This window comes from Pristiophorus japonicus, chromosome 11, assembly GCF_044704955.1.
Source record: "Pristiophorus japonicus isolate sPriJap1 chromosome 11, sPriJap1.hap1, whole genome shotgun sequence".
NCBI lineage: Eukaryota > Metazoa > Chordata > Chondrichthyes > Pristiophoridae > Pristiophorus > Pristiophorus japonicus.
Genome location: NC_091987.1, coordinates 33,329,478 through 33,347,711, shown reverse-complemented (window position 1 = coordinate 33,347,711; position 18,234 = coordinate 33,329,478). Strand labels below are relative to the sequence as shown.

Here is an 18,234-nt window from a genome sequence, read left to right as displayed (position 1 = left end):
CTTTCCATATTAGTCTCCCAAAAGTGCATAATTTCATACTTCTCTGCATTGAACGCCATCTGCCATGCTTCTTCCCATTTCTTCATCCTGTCTTTCATCCTGATGTCCATAACTATCCTCATCATGATCTATACTTTGCCACGTTTTGTATTATCTGCAAACTTTATAATGCTCCTCCCTATACCCGAGTCTAGGCTGTTTACAAAAATTGAAAAGAGTAATGGACCCAAAACTGACCCTTGGGGAATAACCAGCTCCCAGTCTGTAAAACATCCATCCACCACTATCCTTTGCTTCATGTCACTGAGGCAATTCTGTATCCATACCGGCACTTTCCCTTAATTCATAAGGACATAAGGAACAGGAGTAGACCATTCGGCCCCTCGAGCCTGCTCCGCCATTCAATAAGATCATGGCTGATCTTCTACCTCAACTCCACTTTCCTGCACTATCCCCATATCCCTTGATTCCCTTAATATCCAAAAATCTATCGATCTGTCTTGAATATACTCAACGACTGAGCCTCCACAGCCCTCTGGGGTAGAGAATTCCAAAGATTCATGAGTGAATCCTCTCTGAGTGAAGAAATTTCTCCTCATCTCAGTCCTAAATGGCCACAAACAGCAATATGATGATGACCAGATAATCTGTTTTAGTGATGCTGATCGACGGATAAATATTGACCAGGAATCGGAGGATAACACCCCTGCTCTTTGAAATAATAGCATAGGATCTTTTAAATCCACCTGAGGGCAGACGGGGTCTCAGTTTAGCGTCTCATCTGTAAGATGGCACCTCCAACAGTACAGCACTCCCTCTGTACTGCACTGGAGTGTCAGCCTAGATTTTTCTGCTCCAGTCTCTGGAGTGGGACTTGAACCCCCACAGCCTTCTGGTTTGGAGGAGAGAGTGCTAACAACTGAGCCACGGCTGACAGTGAAGACGTTCCAGGTGCTACCAAATTTTTTGGACCTGTACAGGGCCAAACCCCAGGGTTGGGAGGTACCAACATGCCATTCTTACCAACACAAGCTATGCCTGTCATTGATAAGCCCTTCCATCTTGGAATTTCAGAGAGGATGGTTGAGGGCAAGGGAAATAGTTATAAGCAGTTTTTAATCTAAGGTTATACAATTAGATATACAATACAATGCAGCCTATTCGTAGAATGTGCAGTATAATTGTTCTGTTTTCATAATTTTCACTATCTGAAGAACGCATTTACAGTTTTGATGGCAATCCCAATCTAAAATTGTAAGATATTTTTTGAACCGCTCTTCAGAAAATGAAGTTTAAAAAATATACTCTGATTTTAAAACAATTGCAGAGAATTTAGGCATACTGAACTTCAGAAAAATGATGTTTACTCCCATGTACCATAGATGAAGTAAGATTCACAAAAAAAGTCAGAGGAATGCCTATCCCTTTAAGAGACGTTCCAGCAGGGACCCACAATAGTGTATATAAGACTCTCCATTGACATCTGTTTCAGTTCATTTTTCCTGCTTTTGGTATTAGTAACAAGCATATACCATCAACTCATGATAGAAATAAGCATGCAAATAGGTTGTTTGGATCTTGCAGATACTGCTCTAATTGTCAAATTCAAAGCAATACCCTTGGGTCATCAACAAAAGGGTTTTACTGGAACCTTTGTTCTTTTCATTTTCCCTCGGGGGTTTTGCTATTTTAGATGAAGCGTTTATCTCACTACTATTTAAAAATAGTTTTGCCGTTGTCTATTGGCTTTCTCTGAAATATCATTTTGCCATCAGACCTGGCTAATACTGTTGAATAGCTAATTTTTGTGGAATTAAAAATCTACCTCAATCTTCAGTTTGCTGTGTTGGTTATGACTTACCGCATTAAGTTCCTAGAATTGATTACATTTCACAAAGTGATGCTTCTCAACAGAAACAGCAACATACTGACCTTCCATCTGAATAAATATAGGGACAAATTCCATACCTCTTAATAGATGTGCAATTTTTAATCTGTATAACAGGACATTACAGTTGCATCCAAGCAGCTAGCTGGCAAGAAAACCATTTCTATAGATCTCAGCAGGCAAAGGATCAAACCTCAACAGTGGACTCAGGAAATTACTTTTTTCCAATTTTCTTAACATTTGTATATCTGAATCTACTTATAATTCCCTCTTTCTGTGATTTAATATTTCCACATCACCAATGGGATAAATTCAAAGGATCACTGTTTCGATTGTTTGCAGTATGGATGTCACATGACATCTTCAGTGTATTTAACATCTGCTTTAATCGTTTTGGGTTTTAGTCTCCACTCATCATTTTGAATACGAGTCTTAATCAGAGTTGTTCTTCACAAATTTCACTTGATTAGACATGATGGTGATTAACTGTACTAAAGAATAAGGAGAAAAAAATTCCGTTGTGCCCCGTTTGGGGAGCGGTAACATCCGGGAGGCAGGACATTTTGCGCCAGGCGCAGAAGTCCCATTCGGATTACCGCCCCTGAAAGTAAGTGGAGCGCAAAATAATGAGCTCCACTTACTTTCAGGGGCAGTAATCCGAATTTCTGGGACAGTAGTGGGGCGGACTGGTTAGGAGCGGCGCGCAGCGCTACTCACTGGGCCGTGTAGTGCTGCCGCGCAGGAGGGGCTCTTCCTTTAATTAAAGGGCGAGGCTCAAGCTGCAAACCCTGCAGTCATGAAAGGGGCCTCCTGGGGAGTGAGGGTGCAGTGCTGTGCCAACAGCCCAGCACGGACCCCGCGGTCAAAGCGCCAATCAACAAAATCGGTTAAAACAAATTTCAACGGCCCACACCTCCCCTTAACGTGTGCCCCGCAAGCAGCTGTCTGTACGCATCCCCTGCAGCTGTCGCTGACATCGCCCGGCGCAACTTCAGAGGACGACACCCAATTTAGGGTCCGCGGCACCGTGCACAGTCATGACGTCATCATTGCCAGCAGAGCGGGGCGTTATGGATTACCGCCACTAAACGCCCGCGGAATTTAGCTGGAGTCGTTAGCGGCGCCATGCCCAGGCGGAAAGTTGTTAGCGGCGCCGTGCCGAGGCAGAAAGTCATTAGCGCCCCATTACGGGGGGCGCAAATGACCTGAATTTCTTGGCCTTAGATTTATCATGGTGAGGATTTTGCCCCTTGTTACAGCCATAATGTTCTTGGGTAGACTAGAATATCACAATGAAGCAGGTGTGTGAGCACTCTGAGGATCATAATAGGTTCAAAGCATGATGTCAATACCAACTGCATATGACAAGTTAGGGTTTACTTGATGTTGTTCTTCCTGACACCAGCAGGCCCCCATTTTCTCCCCAAAACTGAATCCCACAGATTTAACTTGAAGGACCATCAGGGTGAACTCATTGCAGATGAGGCTTTCTCTGTAGAAACCTCATATTTTGAGATTTGATAACTTTTGAGATGAAGTACCTCAGGCTGACCATAGGTCAGAGTTAGCATTGGCTTTGCTACTGGCTGATGCACTGTTGACTTTTTTAAGTCCCGTGGTCAGCACGGAGTTACTATGATGATTTTGATCACTCAAGTAACTGATCAATACATAGTCTTGTTGACAATTATCAGTGTAAACTAGACTACTGAGTATGCTCAGTTCCAAGGACTGGAGGTGCATCACCAAATAACCTCTGGACACCAGAAGGCTCTTGAACCCATGTCATTGTGTATCAATTTGATGAGACTGCCAGTTCAGCAACAACAGCTTCCATTTGTTGAATGATTCTTGTGTCTAAGAGCACTTTACAGAAAGGAGACCAGGCTGCTACTTGCAGATGGTGAAGGTGATTGGTGAGGGACGAGAGCAAGGTCAAACAACTTTTGAAAGAAGCTGAGAAGGAAGCATAGTGACATGGTTTGGGGAGAGACTTTGCAAAAGTAGGGCAGTGATTGGCTGCTGACCATGATCAGATGGGGTAGGGCTGAATAATAGTAGTAGAAGGTGTAAGGTGGGACCTACAACTGGACAAAATTGCTTGGGTAAAATGGGGTGAGAGCATGGAGGGTTTTGAAAATGTGCACCTTGAACTTAATGCACTGGAGGTCTTCATGCAAAAAAGTTCAAGAAGTTCTAGTTTAACTGGAGTATAAGAAAGGTAGGTTAGATTGCAGTGTGGGAAGTGTGGAAATAATTGGCAAAACCCACAACAAGGATGTTCGAGAAGTTTAAAAACCAAGACACACAGGAATTTTCCTTATCCATAAACTCTTGCAACCTAAACCAGGCATCACAAGTGAACATGCCAATTTGCGTTAATGGCATTGAACCCTGAAGCACTAGAAACTTAGTTGATTGTGCTAAAATTTTATAGGTGAGAAGACTTTAATTTCACCAGTCTGAACTTGATTCTTGGATTGGATCTAAAATGACATTCACTACTCAGTTCTCCCCTTCCTCCTCCTCCATGTTAATATTTTGCTCTTATAATAATTTAAAATTCTCTAAAATGTATTTATAATTTTCAGGATAAAAACTGAAGTTCAGTCATTCACTGAAATAAACTACCCAGTAATTTGGGCTTGCATTATGACTTGCTTTTCATTCTGAATTATGGAGCCTGATTTCACTCTGGGCTAATTTATTTTGTATATCACAGGATATGCAACAAAGCTCAATGTACAATAAGCAATTATGTCATTATATATGATTACATAGCCAATCATTTTCTAGCATGTGAATAAAATTTTACCAATTATGTAATCAGCAAATATACTGCGTATTTTGAGTCTTTGTGAAGCATTTTCAGCAATAATTATGATTTATCACGCTGTTAAAAATTCACTTACACCTGAATGCACCAGCCCTAACTTTTTCAGGCATGTTTAGTGGGTAAGTACCGCAACTACATGACCTCGCATTGATTTCAATGCCAAGTCGATTGGCAAGATACTGTTAAAGCAAAGTTTTTAGAAGAGCAACTTCCGGATTTCCGCGATTAATTGTACACGTGTGTACTCTGGAAGTTATTATCTGATTTACTCCATAACGGTGAGCGCTGTTAACCTCACCATTACTCTCAACACAAAATCCGGGCCATTGCATGCAGAACAGCTATGGAGTGAAATTACTGATTGAATTCAGTTGAGATCATCAAGGTTGCATAGTGGTATCATTTTTAACTACAACTATTATGAAGCAAACTTGAAAAGTTTCCAGTCAATTTCTTACAACATCAGCAACATTTGAACAAAGATTTAGAACTTTTTAATATTATCGAAAAGCTAACTGGTCTGTTGGCTTTTCACTAATGTTAATTTAGCCAGCGTTTGGATTCTTGTAACCAGAAAGCAGTGCAGAGCTAGAAGTATAATTCAGCACAAGGAACTCTACTTACTCTGGCAGTTGCTAGTTACATGTACCTGCAGTATGAGAGTAATCTTATATAGTAACATTGCATGGTTATGTTTGTTGCTGTACTCATTAAGTTCAGGTATAGGGTGATGTGGATTAACACATCATCAATTCAAGTTTTAAAAGTATCCAGGCAGTCTGAAATTAATGCATATCTTTGCTAACATTTTAAAGAATCTTTCGTGATCCTCTCTTGAGATTGCTTGACTAACATTTGATTGGTTTCACTTGTACGCAGATCAAGAGGGACCACACTCCATGATGGCTTTTACTGGTGGCCCCTTCAGACAGTACAACACAGGTCAGATGTTAATATGTATCACAAATTGCAATCAAAACCTAATTCTATTATAAGGTGCTGGTCTGCTTGAGTTTATAATAACGTAATTTGATTCCAGATGTTCTAAATTATTAATATTTAGCTAATAAGCCTACCAAATTGTCTAAGCTTGATTCAAGACATCTTCTAGACAAGAATGTCATCCTTAATATCCTGTGAACATAGTTCTAATTCGCTGAAGAAAGTTTGCCTTCATCTCCAGGTTAGAAAGAGAATAGAATTCTCAGGATTGGTTAGTCCATGTTTCACATCTAAAGAGTTGAGAGAGATAGTATCAAGGGGCCCATGTTTAAGGCTGCGCCTAGAACGGCGCAGCCCCGACCTGGACGCCCGTTTTTCGCGCCACAAAGTGCGCCTAAAAAAAACTTCCAGATTCTCCGGCTCCCTGCTGGTCCTCTTGAGTCGGGCGCGGCGCAGCCCAAGCTGTGGGGGGCGGAGCTAGGTCCCTGCGCTGAAAACAGTGCCGGGATCGCTGCACATGCGCACTACAATGGGCACGCATGTGCAGTAGCTCCAGGCGCCCAAAACTGTGTGGGAGGGGCCCAAAGCACGCAGCCCCTAGCCCTGGCCGAACGGCCTCACTGGGGCTGCGTGCATAAGGCTGCTTCCCACGCCCAGCTCCTGCTTCCTCCCGACCCGACCCGACTCCCGCTTCCCCCCCGACCCGGCACGCGCTCCCCCCCGCCCCCACCCAACCTGACCTCCCTCTCCCTCCCCCCGACCCGACCTCCCTCCCACTACCACCACACCCCGACCTGACCCGCGTTCCCGACACCCCACCCCCCCAACCTGGACCGGACTCGACCCAGCCCGATCCGCGCTCCCCACCTGACCTGACCTCCCTCTTCCTCCCTCCCTCCGAACCGAACCGACCTCCCTCCGCCCCCCCCCGACCCAACCCGGACCCCGGACCCGACCCAACCCACTGCCACCTACCTGTAAATCTGGTGCTGGGGACCGGGCCCTGCCCGAAGTCTTGGGCCCAGCCAGGCCCAGCCCGGTCAGCCTCCCATCACCCCCCCCCCCCTTTCTCTCCTCCTCCTACACCCCCCCTTCTCCTCCTCCTCCACCCCCCCTTCTCCTCCTCCTCCACCCCCCCTTCTCCCTCCTCCTCCACCCCCCTTTCTCCTCCTCCTCCACCCCCCCTTCTCCTCCCTTCCTCCACCCCCCCTTCTCCTCCTCCTCCACCCCCCCTTCTCCTCCTCCTCCACCCCCCCTTCTCCTCCTCCTCCACCCCCCCTTCTCCTCCTCCTCCACCCCCCCTTCTCCTCCACCTCCCCCCCCTTCTCCTCCTCCTCCACCCCCCCTCTTCCTCCTCCTCCACCCCCCCTCTCCTCCTCCTCCACCCCCCCTCCTCCTCCTCCACCCCCCCTTCTCTCCTCCTCCACCCCCCCTTCCATCCTCCTCCACCCCCCTTCTCATCCTCCTCCACCCCCCTTCTCCTCCTCCTCCTCCCCCCCCTTCTCCTCCTCCTCCTCCCCACCCCCCCCCACTCCCTCCCCCCCTCCCCCCCCTCCATCTCCTCCCCCCCCCTTCTCCTTCTCCTCCCCCCCTCCTCTCCTCCCCCCTTCTCCTTCCCTCCCCCCTCCCCTTCTCCTCCCCCCCTTCTCCTCCCCCCTCTCCTCCCCCCTTCTCCTCCTCCTCCTCCCCACCCCCTCCATCTCCCTTCCCCCCCTTCAGCTCCTCCCCCCTTCTCCTTTCCTCCCCTCCCCTTCTCCTTTCCTCCCCTCCCCTTCTCCTCCCCCCTCCCCTTCTCCTCCCCCTCCCCTTCTCCTCCCCTCCCCTTCTCCTCCCCCTCCCCTTCTCCTCCTCCCTTCCCCCCCTCCATCTCCCTTCCCCCACCTCTCCCTTCCCCCCTTTCTCCTTCTCCTCCCCCCCATTCTCTTTCCCTTCTCCTTCTCCTCCCCCCTTCCTCTTTTCCTCCCCCCCTTCCTCTTTTCTCCCCCCCTTCCTCTTTTCTCCCCCTTCCTCTTTTCTCCCCCATTCCCCTTTTCTCCCCCCCATTCCCCTTTTCTCCCCCCCATTCCCCTTTTCTCCCCCCCATTCCCCTTTTCTCCCCCCATTCCCCTTTTCTCCCCCCCATTCCCCTTTTCTCCCCCCCATTCCCCTTTTCTCCCCCCATTCCCCTTTTCTCCCCCCATTCCCCTTTTCTCCCCCCCCATTCCCCTTTTCTCCCCCCCCATTCCCTTTCTCCCCCCCATTCCCCTTTTCTCCCCCCCATTCCCTTTTCTCCCCCCATCCCCTTTTTCCCCCCCCATTCCCCTTTTCTCCCCCCCATTCCCCTTTTCTCCCCCCCATTCCCCTTTTCTCCCCCCCCATTCCCCTTTTCTCCCCCCCCATTCCCCTTTTCTCCCCCCCATTCCCCTTTTCTCCCCCCATTCCCCTTTTCTCCCCCCCATTCCCCTTTTCTCCCCCCCATTCCCCTTTTCTCCCCCCATTCCCCTTTTCTCCCCCCATTCCCCTTTTCTCCCCCATTCCCCTTTTCTCCCCCATTCCCCTTTTCTCCCCCCATTCCCTTTTCTCCCCCATTCCCCTTTTCTCCCCCCATTCCCCTTTTCCCCCCCATCCCCTTTTCTCCCCCCCATTCCCCTTTTCTCCCCCCATTCCCCTTTTCACCCCCATTCCCCTTTCTCCCCCCATCCCCTTTTCTCCCCCCATTCCCCTTTTCTCCCCCCATTCCCCTTTTCTCCCCCCCATTCCCCTTTTCTCCCCCCATTCCCCTTTTCTCCCCCCCATTCCCTTTCTCCCCCCCCATTCCCCTTTTCTCCCCCCCCATTCCCCTTTTCTCCCCCCCATTCCCCTTTTCTCCCCCATTCCCCTTTTCTCCCCCCATTCCCCTTTTCTCCCCCCCATTCCCCTTTTCTCCCCCCATTCCCCTTTTCTCCCCCCCATTCCCCTTTTCTCCCCCCCATTCCCCTTTTCTCCCCCCCATTCCCCTTTTCTCCCCCCCATTCCCCTTTTCTCCCCCCCATTCCCCTTTTCTCCCCCCCATTCCCCTTTTCTCCCCCCCATTCCCCTTTTCTCCCCCCCATTCCCCTTTTCTCCCCCCATTCCCCTTTTCTCCCCCCCATTCCCCTTTTCTCCCCCCCATTCCCCTTTTCTCCCCCCCATTCCCCTTTTCTCCCCCCATTCCCCTTTTCTCCCCCCATTCCCCTTTTCTCCCCCCATTCCCCTTTTCTCCCCCCATTCCCCTTTTCTCCCCCCATTCCCCTTTTCTCCCCCCCATTCCCCTTTTCTCCCCCCCATTCCCCTTTTCTCCCCCCCATTCCCCTTTTCTCCCCCCCATTCCCCTTTTCTCCCCCCCATTCCCCTTTTCTCCCCCCCATTCCCCTTTTCTCCCCCCCATTCCCCTTTTCTCCCCCCCATTCCCCTTTTCTCCCCCCCATTCCCCTTTTCTCCCCCCCATTCCCCTTTTCTCCCCCCCATTCCCCTTTTCTCCCCCCCATTCCCCTTTTCTCCCCCCCATTCCCCTTTTCTCCCCCCCATTCCCCTTTTCTCCCCCCCATTCCCCTTTTCTCCCCCCCATTCCCCTTTTCTCCCCCCCATTCCCCTTTTCTCCCCCCCATTCCCCTTTTCTCCCCCCCCATTCCCCTTTTCTCCCCCCCCATTCCCCTTTTCTCCCCCCCCATTCCCCTTCTCTTCACCCCCTACCCCCCTCCCCTCGCTGTCAGAAACACAGACACTGACAGACAGAGATAGAGACACACTTGGGGGGGGGGGGGGCATCCCAGCACGCTGTTGGAGGGCTCCCGGTGCTGCAGTCGGTCAGTAGAAAATGTTTTATTTATTGATTTAAAAAAAAAAACTATTTATTAATTTTTTTTGATTGATTTATTGGTTGATTTATTGATGTTTTTATCATTTATTATTGATGATGGCTCTTTATTTGTAAAACTGAAGTGTTTAATGTTTGTAAACTTCCCTTTAAACCCCCCCCCCATTCCCTACGCCTGATTTGTAATCTACGCCTGATTTTCTAAAGTGTAGACAAGGTTTTTTCGAGCGTACAAAAATCTTCACTTACTCCATTCTAAGTTAGTTTGGAGTAAGTTTTCACTGCCGAAACTTTGAAAACAGGCGTAAGTGGCTGGACACGCCCCCTTTTGAAAAAAAAATTCTGTTCCAAAGTGAAACTGTTCTAACTGACTAGAACTGGAGCAAACTAAATGCCGAGAATTTGAATTTCTAAGATACTCTGTTCTACACCAGTTGCTCCAAAAAATCAGGAGCAACTGAGGCCGAAACTTGGGCCCAAGATCTCTTGGGGCTTATGCAGCCTTCAACATCTCTACTGACATGATGCTCAGTCTTGGTACTCCACAGTCATTTTGCTTCATCTAATGCTGGAGCAAAAATGATCAAAGCACCAACATGTTACAAATGAAAGTTTTGGCACCAGAACTGTCATCAATTTTCCATTATTGGTATTTGGCACCAGTCAAAGTATTAACTCTGTTAGAGGCCAATCTGAGTTGAATAACCACTATACCCATGAACAGAATTGAACCAAGTTGACTTTTGTCGATGCGTGCTCCTACTGACATATTTTCCATAATCAGCAGAAAAAGTTGTCCGCTGAGTCCCTTCTCTGTATGTGTCTGAGAATACCACTGCAAGCAGATACTTTTTTTGAGTTAGTGGATTTCTCTGCATCTCATTTCTAGAGTTTTATCTCTTGCCACGTTTGCTGTTCTATGTGGGCCTGGCAACTTCTGTCACAATCCCTTAACTCAACTTGTTGCAACTCCCCATTGTGGTGTCCACATTCTGGCCAATTTTCAATTTGGAAAATTTCCAAACTTAGTAATCCAGGAGAAGAATCCAAACTAGAAAATATCTGGAGTAAAGTTTTTATGTTGAAGACATCCTGCAGATGAGGATTGGCAACCTTTCCAGATCTGCTCAAATCTGTGTTTTGGGGACTTAACTTGGGACTGTTCCTAAAGGAAGTAGAAAATTAACATGGCTGATATCATTCACTTAAAGCCATTCCAACAGTGTACTACTGTGGTCCTGGACATAAGGTCTGGTGTGCAGCCCAGGGTGTACTTGTTTGAAAATCTGTCTGGCTCAGATTATCTGGCTTTCCTGTTGACCTATGGTCCATACTTTGAGACCCACTTCACTCAAGTGCTAGCGATAATGCCCTCATTAAATAATAATGGCAGGCACATAAATTCTTTGTAGTTTTCCATTTGAATGATGAAAAACATGCAATAATATATTACAGATCGCGTCCATCAAAAATTGTGCTACCTCTGCAGTGTATGTTTTGAGCTATATAACAGATTGAAACACTTGTAGTTACAGGTCTGTCCCTGGTGGTCGTGAGAGCAATTTGACCTGAAGAATACAAAAGCATATGCAAGCATTAAAAAACACCGAGTTGTGTTGTTCACCCCTATAGTTTATTGGTATCAATATACAAAAAAAGTACAAATGACAAGATTGGGAAATACTTCTTTGTCAAGCAAGTGAAGCTGCTGTAAAGCTTTCAAAAAATATATAGCTAAGCTTAAGCATAATCTTGGGTATGTCTGAAAAGGTTTTACTCTTGTGCATCAGTGCCCTCCCTTCTGAGCCAGAAAGACCTCTTGTGGTAGAGCATGCTTTATGTTTGGATTTAAAAGATTCAGGCAGCAACAACAATAAGGATTCAAAATGACTGGCTCTAAGCCCCAATGGTGGATCCAGTGCCAGCAAATCTGCCAATATGGATCGCAAATGACAATTTCCTGATGAATACTACATCACCTTGTCTGATGCGAGAGAACAAGGGAGAATGTCACGGAAGGATTTGCTGTCCATTTCGTGGAAGCTCCACTGAGATTCAGGGAAATAACGTCCACAGAACAGTGGTCATACCTAGGAATTTTTGACTCCAAGCATAAAGAGGTACCCTTAAACTAGGAAAATTTAGCATTCTACTTGTGTTGCTTTGTATTCTTTCAAGAAAATTACATTGCGACATATTTGTAACTAGAGCATCTTTATCCAAAATAAAACATACAAGATGGTAAAGCTGCTGCATAAAATTTAGGTCATTTTTCCATACTTTAAGGACATGAATTTTTACATCAGAATTTGAGCACCCCAGAGGTAGAATTTGAAGCTCAAGAGTCAACTGCTGACAGTTTCCTCACATGAGCACCTGTACAGTACAAAAATAGGTCTGTTATAATGTGGATTGTCCACCTTTCTCAAAGCAGGTTGTGTGCCAGATATGATTCTGCACTCCTCAGCATTTGACAGTGTAGCTGTTGAGAAACCAGCCTTAAAGGTTGCTTTATTCAGTCGTTAATAGGCTGGACATCCATTGATGTGGGTTCTTGGGAGCTCAGCGACTCTGGATGTAAGAGAACTGCAGTCAAGCTCTTCAGTGGCCTGGTATGTCCCTGGTGGCCCTCCACGTTGTTGTCTCTGGAGGAGTTTTAAGGGTCATTTCCCTTTGGATTGGTTGATTCTGGTGTCTGACACGCTTCAATGTAGATTGTGCTTATGTTTTCCTGATAATTGGCATGAGGATCAAGTATACTGAGCGCCACTGGTTTCTGAGGTGTTTTTGGAGAGAATGGTGCACAACATTTTTTTGCCCTTCCTGGTGAGACGGGGACTGCCTGTTTGAAGAGAGGCTGTTTAACTGATGGCTGCTGCAGAATTACAGGAATTTACCTGGTGGTGGATTCTGGATTCCTGGATCTTAGCAGATGAGTGGTAGGTCCAGAGAACACTGGAGCCCTGGCTTGATGAAAGGAGTCTACTGGTGCTTCTACTATCTGCTGGGGGACTGAGTACATGCTGCACGCATTTGATACTGGCAACATTCTTTTAAACTGAGATAACCAATTAGCTGTAGCGCTAAAATTAATTCTGGCTGAATTCTGAGGGGTTGATTCTTGGACGTATCAAGTACTGTCCTTTGGCTGAGTCTGAGCACTGGTACACGTTTCTGATCTCTTTTAGTGCAGGCAGCTCGAGGAGAGGAGGGGACACTGATAATTTGTATTCTGATTCTCCAGTTGAAGGCAGAGATCCCTATTATTTTAGGATTAATTATTTTACCTTATGTGTGAGTAGGCTATGGTCCAGACGAAAAAGAATATTTGGTTTAACAGGTGGTCAAAACTACGTGTCATGCCACTGAAGATCCAATTGATATTGATATATTTTTATTATAGAAAGCCTATATTACACTCCTAATTTTCATTGAACAAATTATTGAACCATATGTTGAATGGTCAAGAAAACTGAAAGTGAATGACCCAGGTGTATCCATCTTTGAATAGTGTGGAATGGAAAGGGAAAGTTCCTTGGTTTCAGCCTCAGATCTCTTAAATGGACAGTGTTCCCATTTGTCGTTACAAAACTGTAGTAGTTTATCCCCTCTATCAGACCTGAGTACTTTCTGAATGCATCATGGATCACTGTGAAAGTACATGACAGTGCTTCCACAGCCACCAACTTGTCTCCCAAAAAAATTACCTTCATTAGTTGCAGTGTGTTACTTTTGTGCAAAAGGAATGTCAGCACCTTTTTGGTTGAGACGGAGTGAAACACTTCCCATCTTGTTAGAGACTACAATAACGTGACGAGGACACCTAGTTTCCCTGAACCATCTATAGCCTTGGAAAATAAAACATATATATATTTCTAGTGCTAAAATTTACCTGGTGGGAACATTCTTGGTTGGCCTGAGAAAATCATTCCTTTGAATCTTCGGGCTACTCTCTGGTAAATGAAGAAGTAATGTTCCCATTTATCTTAAGACATTCAAATGTCAGACTTGGTCTCTCTACCAGCAAGTCCACTGATGTCTCAAGAAATTTAGGCATAAAAGTTGTAGTTGCTACCATATGCTTCTTCCTTGAAAACCAATATCCCTTTCTTACTGTCCAATTCATAATATTTTGTGAAGGTGGAACCAAGGCCATGTACCTAGGCAATTTTTGTTCCGTTTGATAACAAAATATTTCTGGTGATGAAGTAAGTTCATTCTGTTTTCATTACATGGGGTTCTAACTGGTGTTTAATCCATTTTTCTTCAAAATCTGCAAATTAGTGCTTTTGAAAGTGGTGTCTAGCTAAATTGAGTTGTAGATTGTCTTTCACTGTTGTTCCTTGGATGTTCAGGAAGTAGCAGGAAAGGTTAGTTATTCTCTGTACAATTTGAACAGCAGCTGAATAAAGTAATAAGCATGCTGTCTTGTTCTAATGCCTCAAGATAAGAGTACTCCAAACTGTCCTCAACATTTAGTCATAAAAGAATTCTCTGTATTTTGAAACAACTTCAGCACAATTAATTCATGCGGGTAAGTTGAATAGAAAAGGGTTAGGTTACCCACCTTCTCTCTCATCCAGTGTCTCCACATGCAAAACTCCTTTGGTTCCTTATTTGGCACAAACTTGGGGCTTTTTTGTGTGTTTAACATCCTCCTTGTATCAACATGATCTTCCTACTGCCATTTGCTTTCAGAGGAGCTAAGGTATACTGAATAAGTTGTGGAGATAGTTATATTGAAAGAATGAGGAAGGCAATGCTCAAGCTGTATTTTGTTATGGCAATAGTGTTCCCATACATTGGGCTAAAGACATTAGCAAGCATATTTTGTAAGATCTTTTTATGCTCAATGTTTGGTACTGCTATCATTGTTCTTGGGATAGGGGGGTTTGGCACAGTATAAATTTATATCTTCACAAAATGGGAAACTTAGAAGTTTTGGCCCTGCAATTGCACGGTAACATTAATGTATAAGCGTTTAATATTCTTGTCTGAAATGTTTACATTATTATACTGGAGATGGGAAAATGCCTCTGCAAAAATATTGGAATGAGGAATTTCACATGAACATGTTCAGAGTGGGTCCCCTAGTCTCCCATTGGGTAATTTCAGAGTCTTAATTTCCATTGCAAAAAATAAGTTGGTATTTGATTTTACTTAATGTACTTTTATGTGTTTGATCTTCAGGAAATCAAAGTGGAACTGCTCATGCTCCCTTACTGGGTGTGCAGCCACCAAGTCCTGGTCTTTTGGGTGCACGGCCTGGTTTAATACCGCTACAACGACCCCCTGGAGTTCCACCACCTCATCTGCAAAGGTTTCCCGTTGCTCCTCCACGTCCCCTGCTACCACATTTATTACATAGAGGACCACCACCTCCAGGGCCAGGAGGGTTTGGAGTACCTCCACCTCATGCCATGCGAGGTCCCTTTCCACCCCAGAATGTCTTTGGTCGCCCTGGAGGGGCTGAGGATAGAGATGGAAGACAGTTTAGGAATGACAGACAAGGATTTCCTCCAGGAAGGGATCGAGACCAAGAACAACGCTTTGGCAGATCAGAGTTCAGAAATCGTCCTTTTGGTGGAAACCGAAATGAAAATGATAATCGTGATCGTTATGGAAATCGTCCTGAAGATAGAGATCATGATCGCCATAGTGGTGGACGTGAGAGAAGGGAATGGGGAGGAAGAAGAAGCTCTGAGCGGGAACGACATAGAGACTCAGAGGAAAGAAATAGGCGATCAAGTGGACATAGAGATCGCGATTCACGAGACAGGGAATCTCGCAGGGATAGAGATATGGATCAGCATGGAAAGGAAAAGCCTGAAGAAACTGATGAGGGCAATGAAAAGCACCACAAATCTAATGGAGACACACAGGAAGACATAATGAAACAATCAGAAGCAATCCCAGTACCCGAATCTGCTAAAGGAGAATCTGATTCACTGAACATGGATTTGAAAGCTGCAGAGATGGTGGAATTGGAGCCTACCTCATCTACTAATCAACCTGATACAAAAGATTCAGGCCCAACTGATGAGGCTCAGTGATAGAAACGAATTGTAATAAAACACATGATGTGGTGGTAATTGATGTATACACCACATTATTGTGCTATGAAGCTTTAGAGTTGTATAAAAAAATGATGTATAAAGTATTTGCTTCTGCTATCCCACAGTCCTGTCTAGTTTTAAAGGTTTTAAGCAAATTGTTTGCTTTCCCCAGTATTCAGAATGACCACACAATTTACTCCGAAGCCTGAACACCTGATGACCAGAAAAAAAAATCAAATTTTTGCTGTACGTTTTTAAAATTTTGACATAAGGTAGAAGTGCTTTCTATTCTTTTTTAATTTAAAAAGATAACAAACGGTGAAAGCTCCTCCAAGAGTTGAGCTTAGGGATTTGTTTTTAATAAACTCTATTTTCTTAACAAACTTTAGAGCGTGTGATATTCTTCCTCGGACTTGTGGAGAAAAGAATGTCATGGGATGGAAGAATAAGGTTGTGAAACACCCTAAAGTTTGATATTTTCTATATCGGAAGCAAGTCTAAATTAGACTCTCATTAGTATGTGTTCTTTTAAAAAAAAAATGGAAATTGTTTTTGAACAACCAACCACAGAGCTCAAGACAGATTGCTTTGCAAAGTGTATTATAAAATTATTAGTGTATTTCACTGGTGATGTATAGAAAAATTATAAAGTTGGCCACTCAAGATCAGGATACAAATGGTCTGAACAGTACTTTGTTTTAGAACGTTTCTTGAAAGTTTATTTGTTTATTTCCCTTAAATACAGACTGTTTCTTAAAAGTAACAGTTTTCCTGTTTTCTTCTGTTTTGGATGCTAATGGAGTTGTAAAAAGAGTATCATATGTTTACCATTCTAAAAAATAGACATCAATATTACAACTGGGTTAATGAATGTTGTTTAGATTTAATATATGGCTGTGTAACTTAGTTTTAATCAAAAAATTATCACAGAAATTATTCACCCACTTGTTCACACAAAAGACAACAGTTTGACTCACTCAAAAATGGTTTTGTTATTTCTATCTAATTTTGAGACTCCAAAAAGTAAGAGATTCTTGCACTGGATTCAGTTTGATTTGTTGATGCTTGGTTCATATTGTGAAGTAGGTTGTCTTATTTTCTTCGCACATGAGATGCCTTTTATTCTAAGCAATTACCCATTTAGTTGGAGATTTTCCATACTGCAAAGAAATAAGCAGATGTTCATTCAGTGAAACATGTCGGTAATTACTCCTTTAGAATGGGCTTCACCTTTGTTTTGGACATGAGGTTAAAACTTGGGTGTCTGGTTTCTTCAACCCCCATAAACATAAATTTTCTGTCTTCCAGTGGAAAGCCATGGTGACTTTGCGAAATTGGTATCACATTATTTTATTCCAATTATATATAGGATCGAATTTTGGAAAGATATTGTAGCTCATTTTCTCCTACCATTGTTAGCAAGTTTGTTTTAAATGTTTTTGTGATTTTTTCTTCTTTTTTTTTCTTTATATGCTCACTGGGTGTGAGCAATGTTACTGTTGAGGAATGGAAAACATTCCATTTCAGGGACTCGCTATTGACATCAAGCAGCCCTGGATGAAGTGTGGTACATTTAGACGCAGAGCAAAGCTCCCTTCTACTTTGCTCCATCGATAGGGGAATATTTCTGTTGTTTGCTGTTTATAATGAAATTGTAAAAACATGTATAAAGATTGCATTTACTATAAATAATGAACAGTAGAAATCTTCCTTCAACCTACCTAATTCCCAAACTCAAATGTACAGGTGCAATGTCCCAAAAATGGTCCGAAAACCAGACATTTTTGAGGCAAAATCCGGCACTGATTCGGCTGAGGATTCCAGATTTCAGACAAGACAATCAATAGTCTGAAATCGGAATCCTCGACCGAATCTGTGCCGAATTTCACACCTCGCCGCTCAAAACCTGGCACGGATTTAGTCGAGGATTCCAGATTTCAGACTATTGATTTTCTTGTTTGAAATCCAGAAACCCCCAAAAACCGGCATAGAGTCAATCCCAAGGATTCCAGATTTCGGAAGTTGTACCTGTATATAGTTTTTTCATTTCATACTGAGTGGTAGCACTCATGCTTCTGAGTTAAGGTTGTGGGTTCAGACCCCACTCCAGGTCCCGAGCAGCTAATCTAGGCTGAAAAGTGCACTATTGAGAGTGCTATACTGTCAGAGGTGTTGTCTTGGGATTTCTCCTGATATAATGTCCACCTTTTTTGCCTCAACCAACTGCACCAAAAGTGGATTAAGTGGTCATTCATTTCATTGTTCGTGGCTTCTTGTGTGCAAATTGGCTCATGTTTCTTAACAGTAATTTATTGTAAAGCACTTTGGGATGCCCTGAGACATGAAGGACAATATATAAATACAAGTTCTAATTAGGCATTGTATGGCCTAGGACTAATATTGCCAGATTTATGCTGTTGTTCCATGTCTAGGTACTATTCAAGCTAATTTTAAGTCGGATCCTTTCAGTCAGTAGAGTAAATTTTCGCTAGTTCTTAACCAACTGCACCAGTTACTTCCAGTAGTTTGTTCTGTTGTTTTGTTACCTGGAAATGGACATATTTGACTTTTCGTATGTTTTTGGTTATTTTTGTAGTCCATGTTTTAAACTTTGCAGGTTTTATTCAACAATTGAAAGTTTCTATTGAGTTTAGACTCTTACAAAGCCACCACCAAAAAGTCTTTCCAGTGATGTTGC

General features: G+C 44.2%; 1 protein-coding gene across 1 annotated transcript in view; it reads left to right on the top strand.

The window, feature by feature from the left end:
* scaf4a (SR-related CTD-associated factor 4a) overlaps positions 1-15,919 on the top strand; it is a 117,649-nt gene extending 101,730 nt beyond the window's left edge. Inside the window, exons 19-20 of the mRNA XM_070893330.1 lie at positions 5,604-5,666; positions 14,671-15,919. Of these exons, the coding sequence (XP_070749431.1) occupies positions 5,604-5,666; positions 14,671-15,533 (926 nt within the window). The 3' untranslated portion in view covers positions 15,534-15,919. The remainder of the gene's footprint in view (positions 1-5,603; positions 5,667-14,670) is intronic.
* The last annotated feature ends 2,315 nt before the right edge of the window (positions 15,920-18,234 follow it).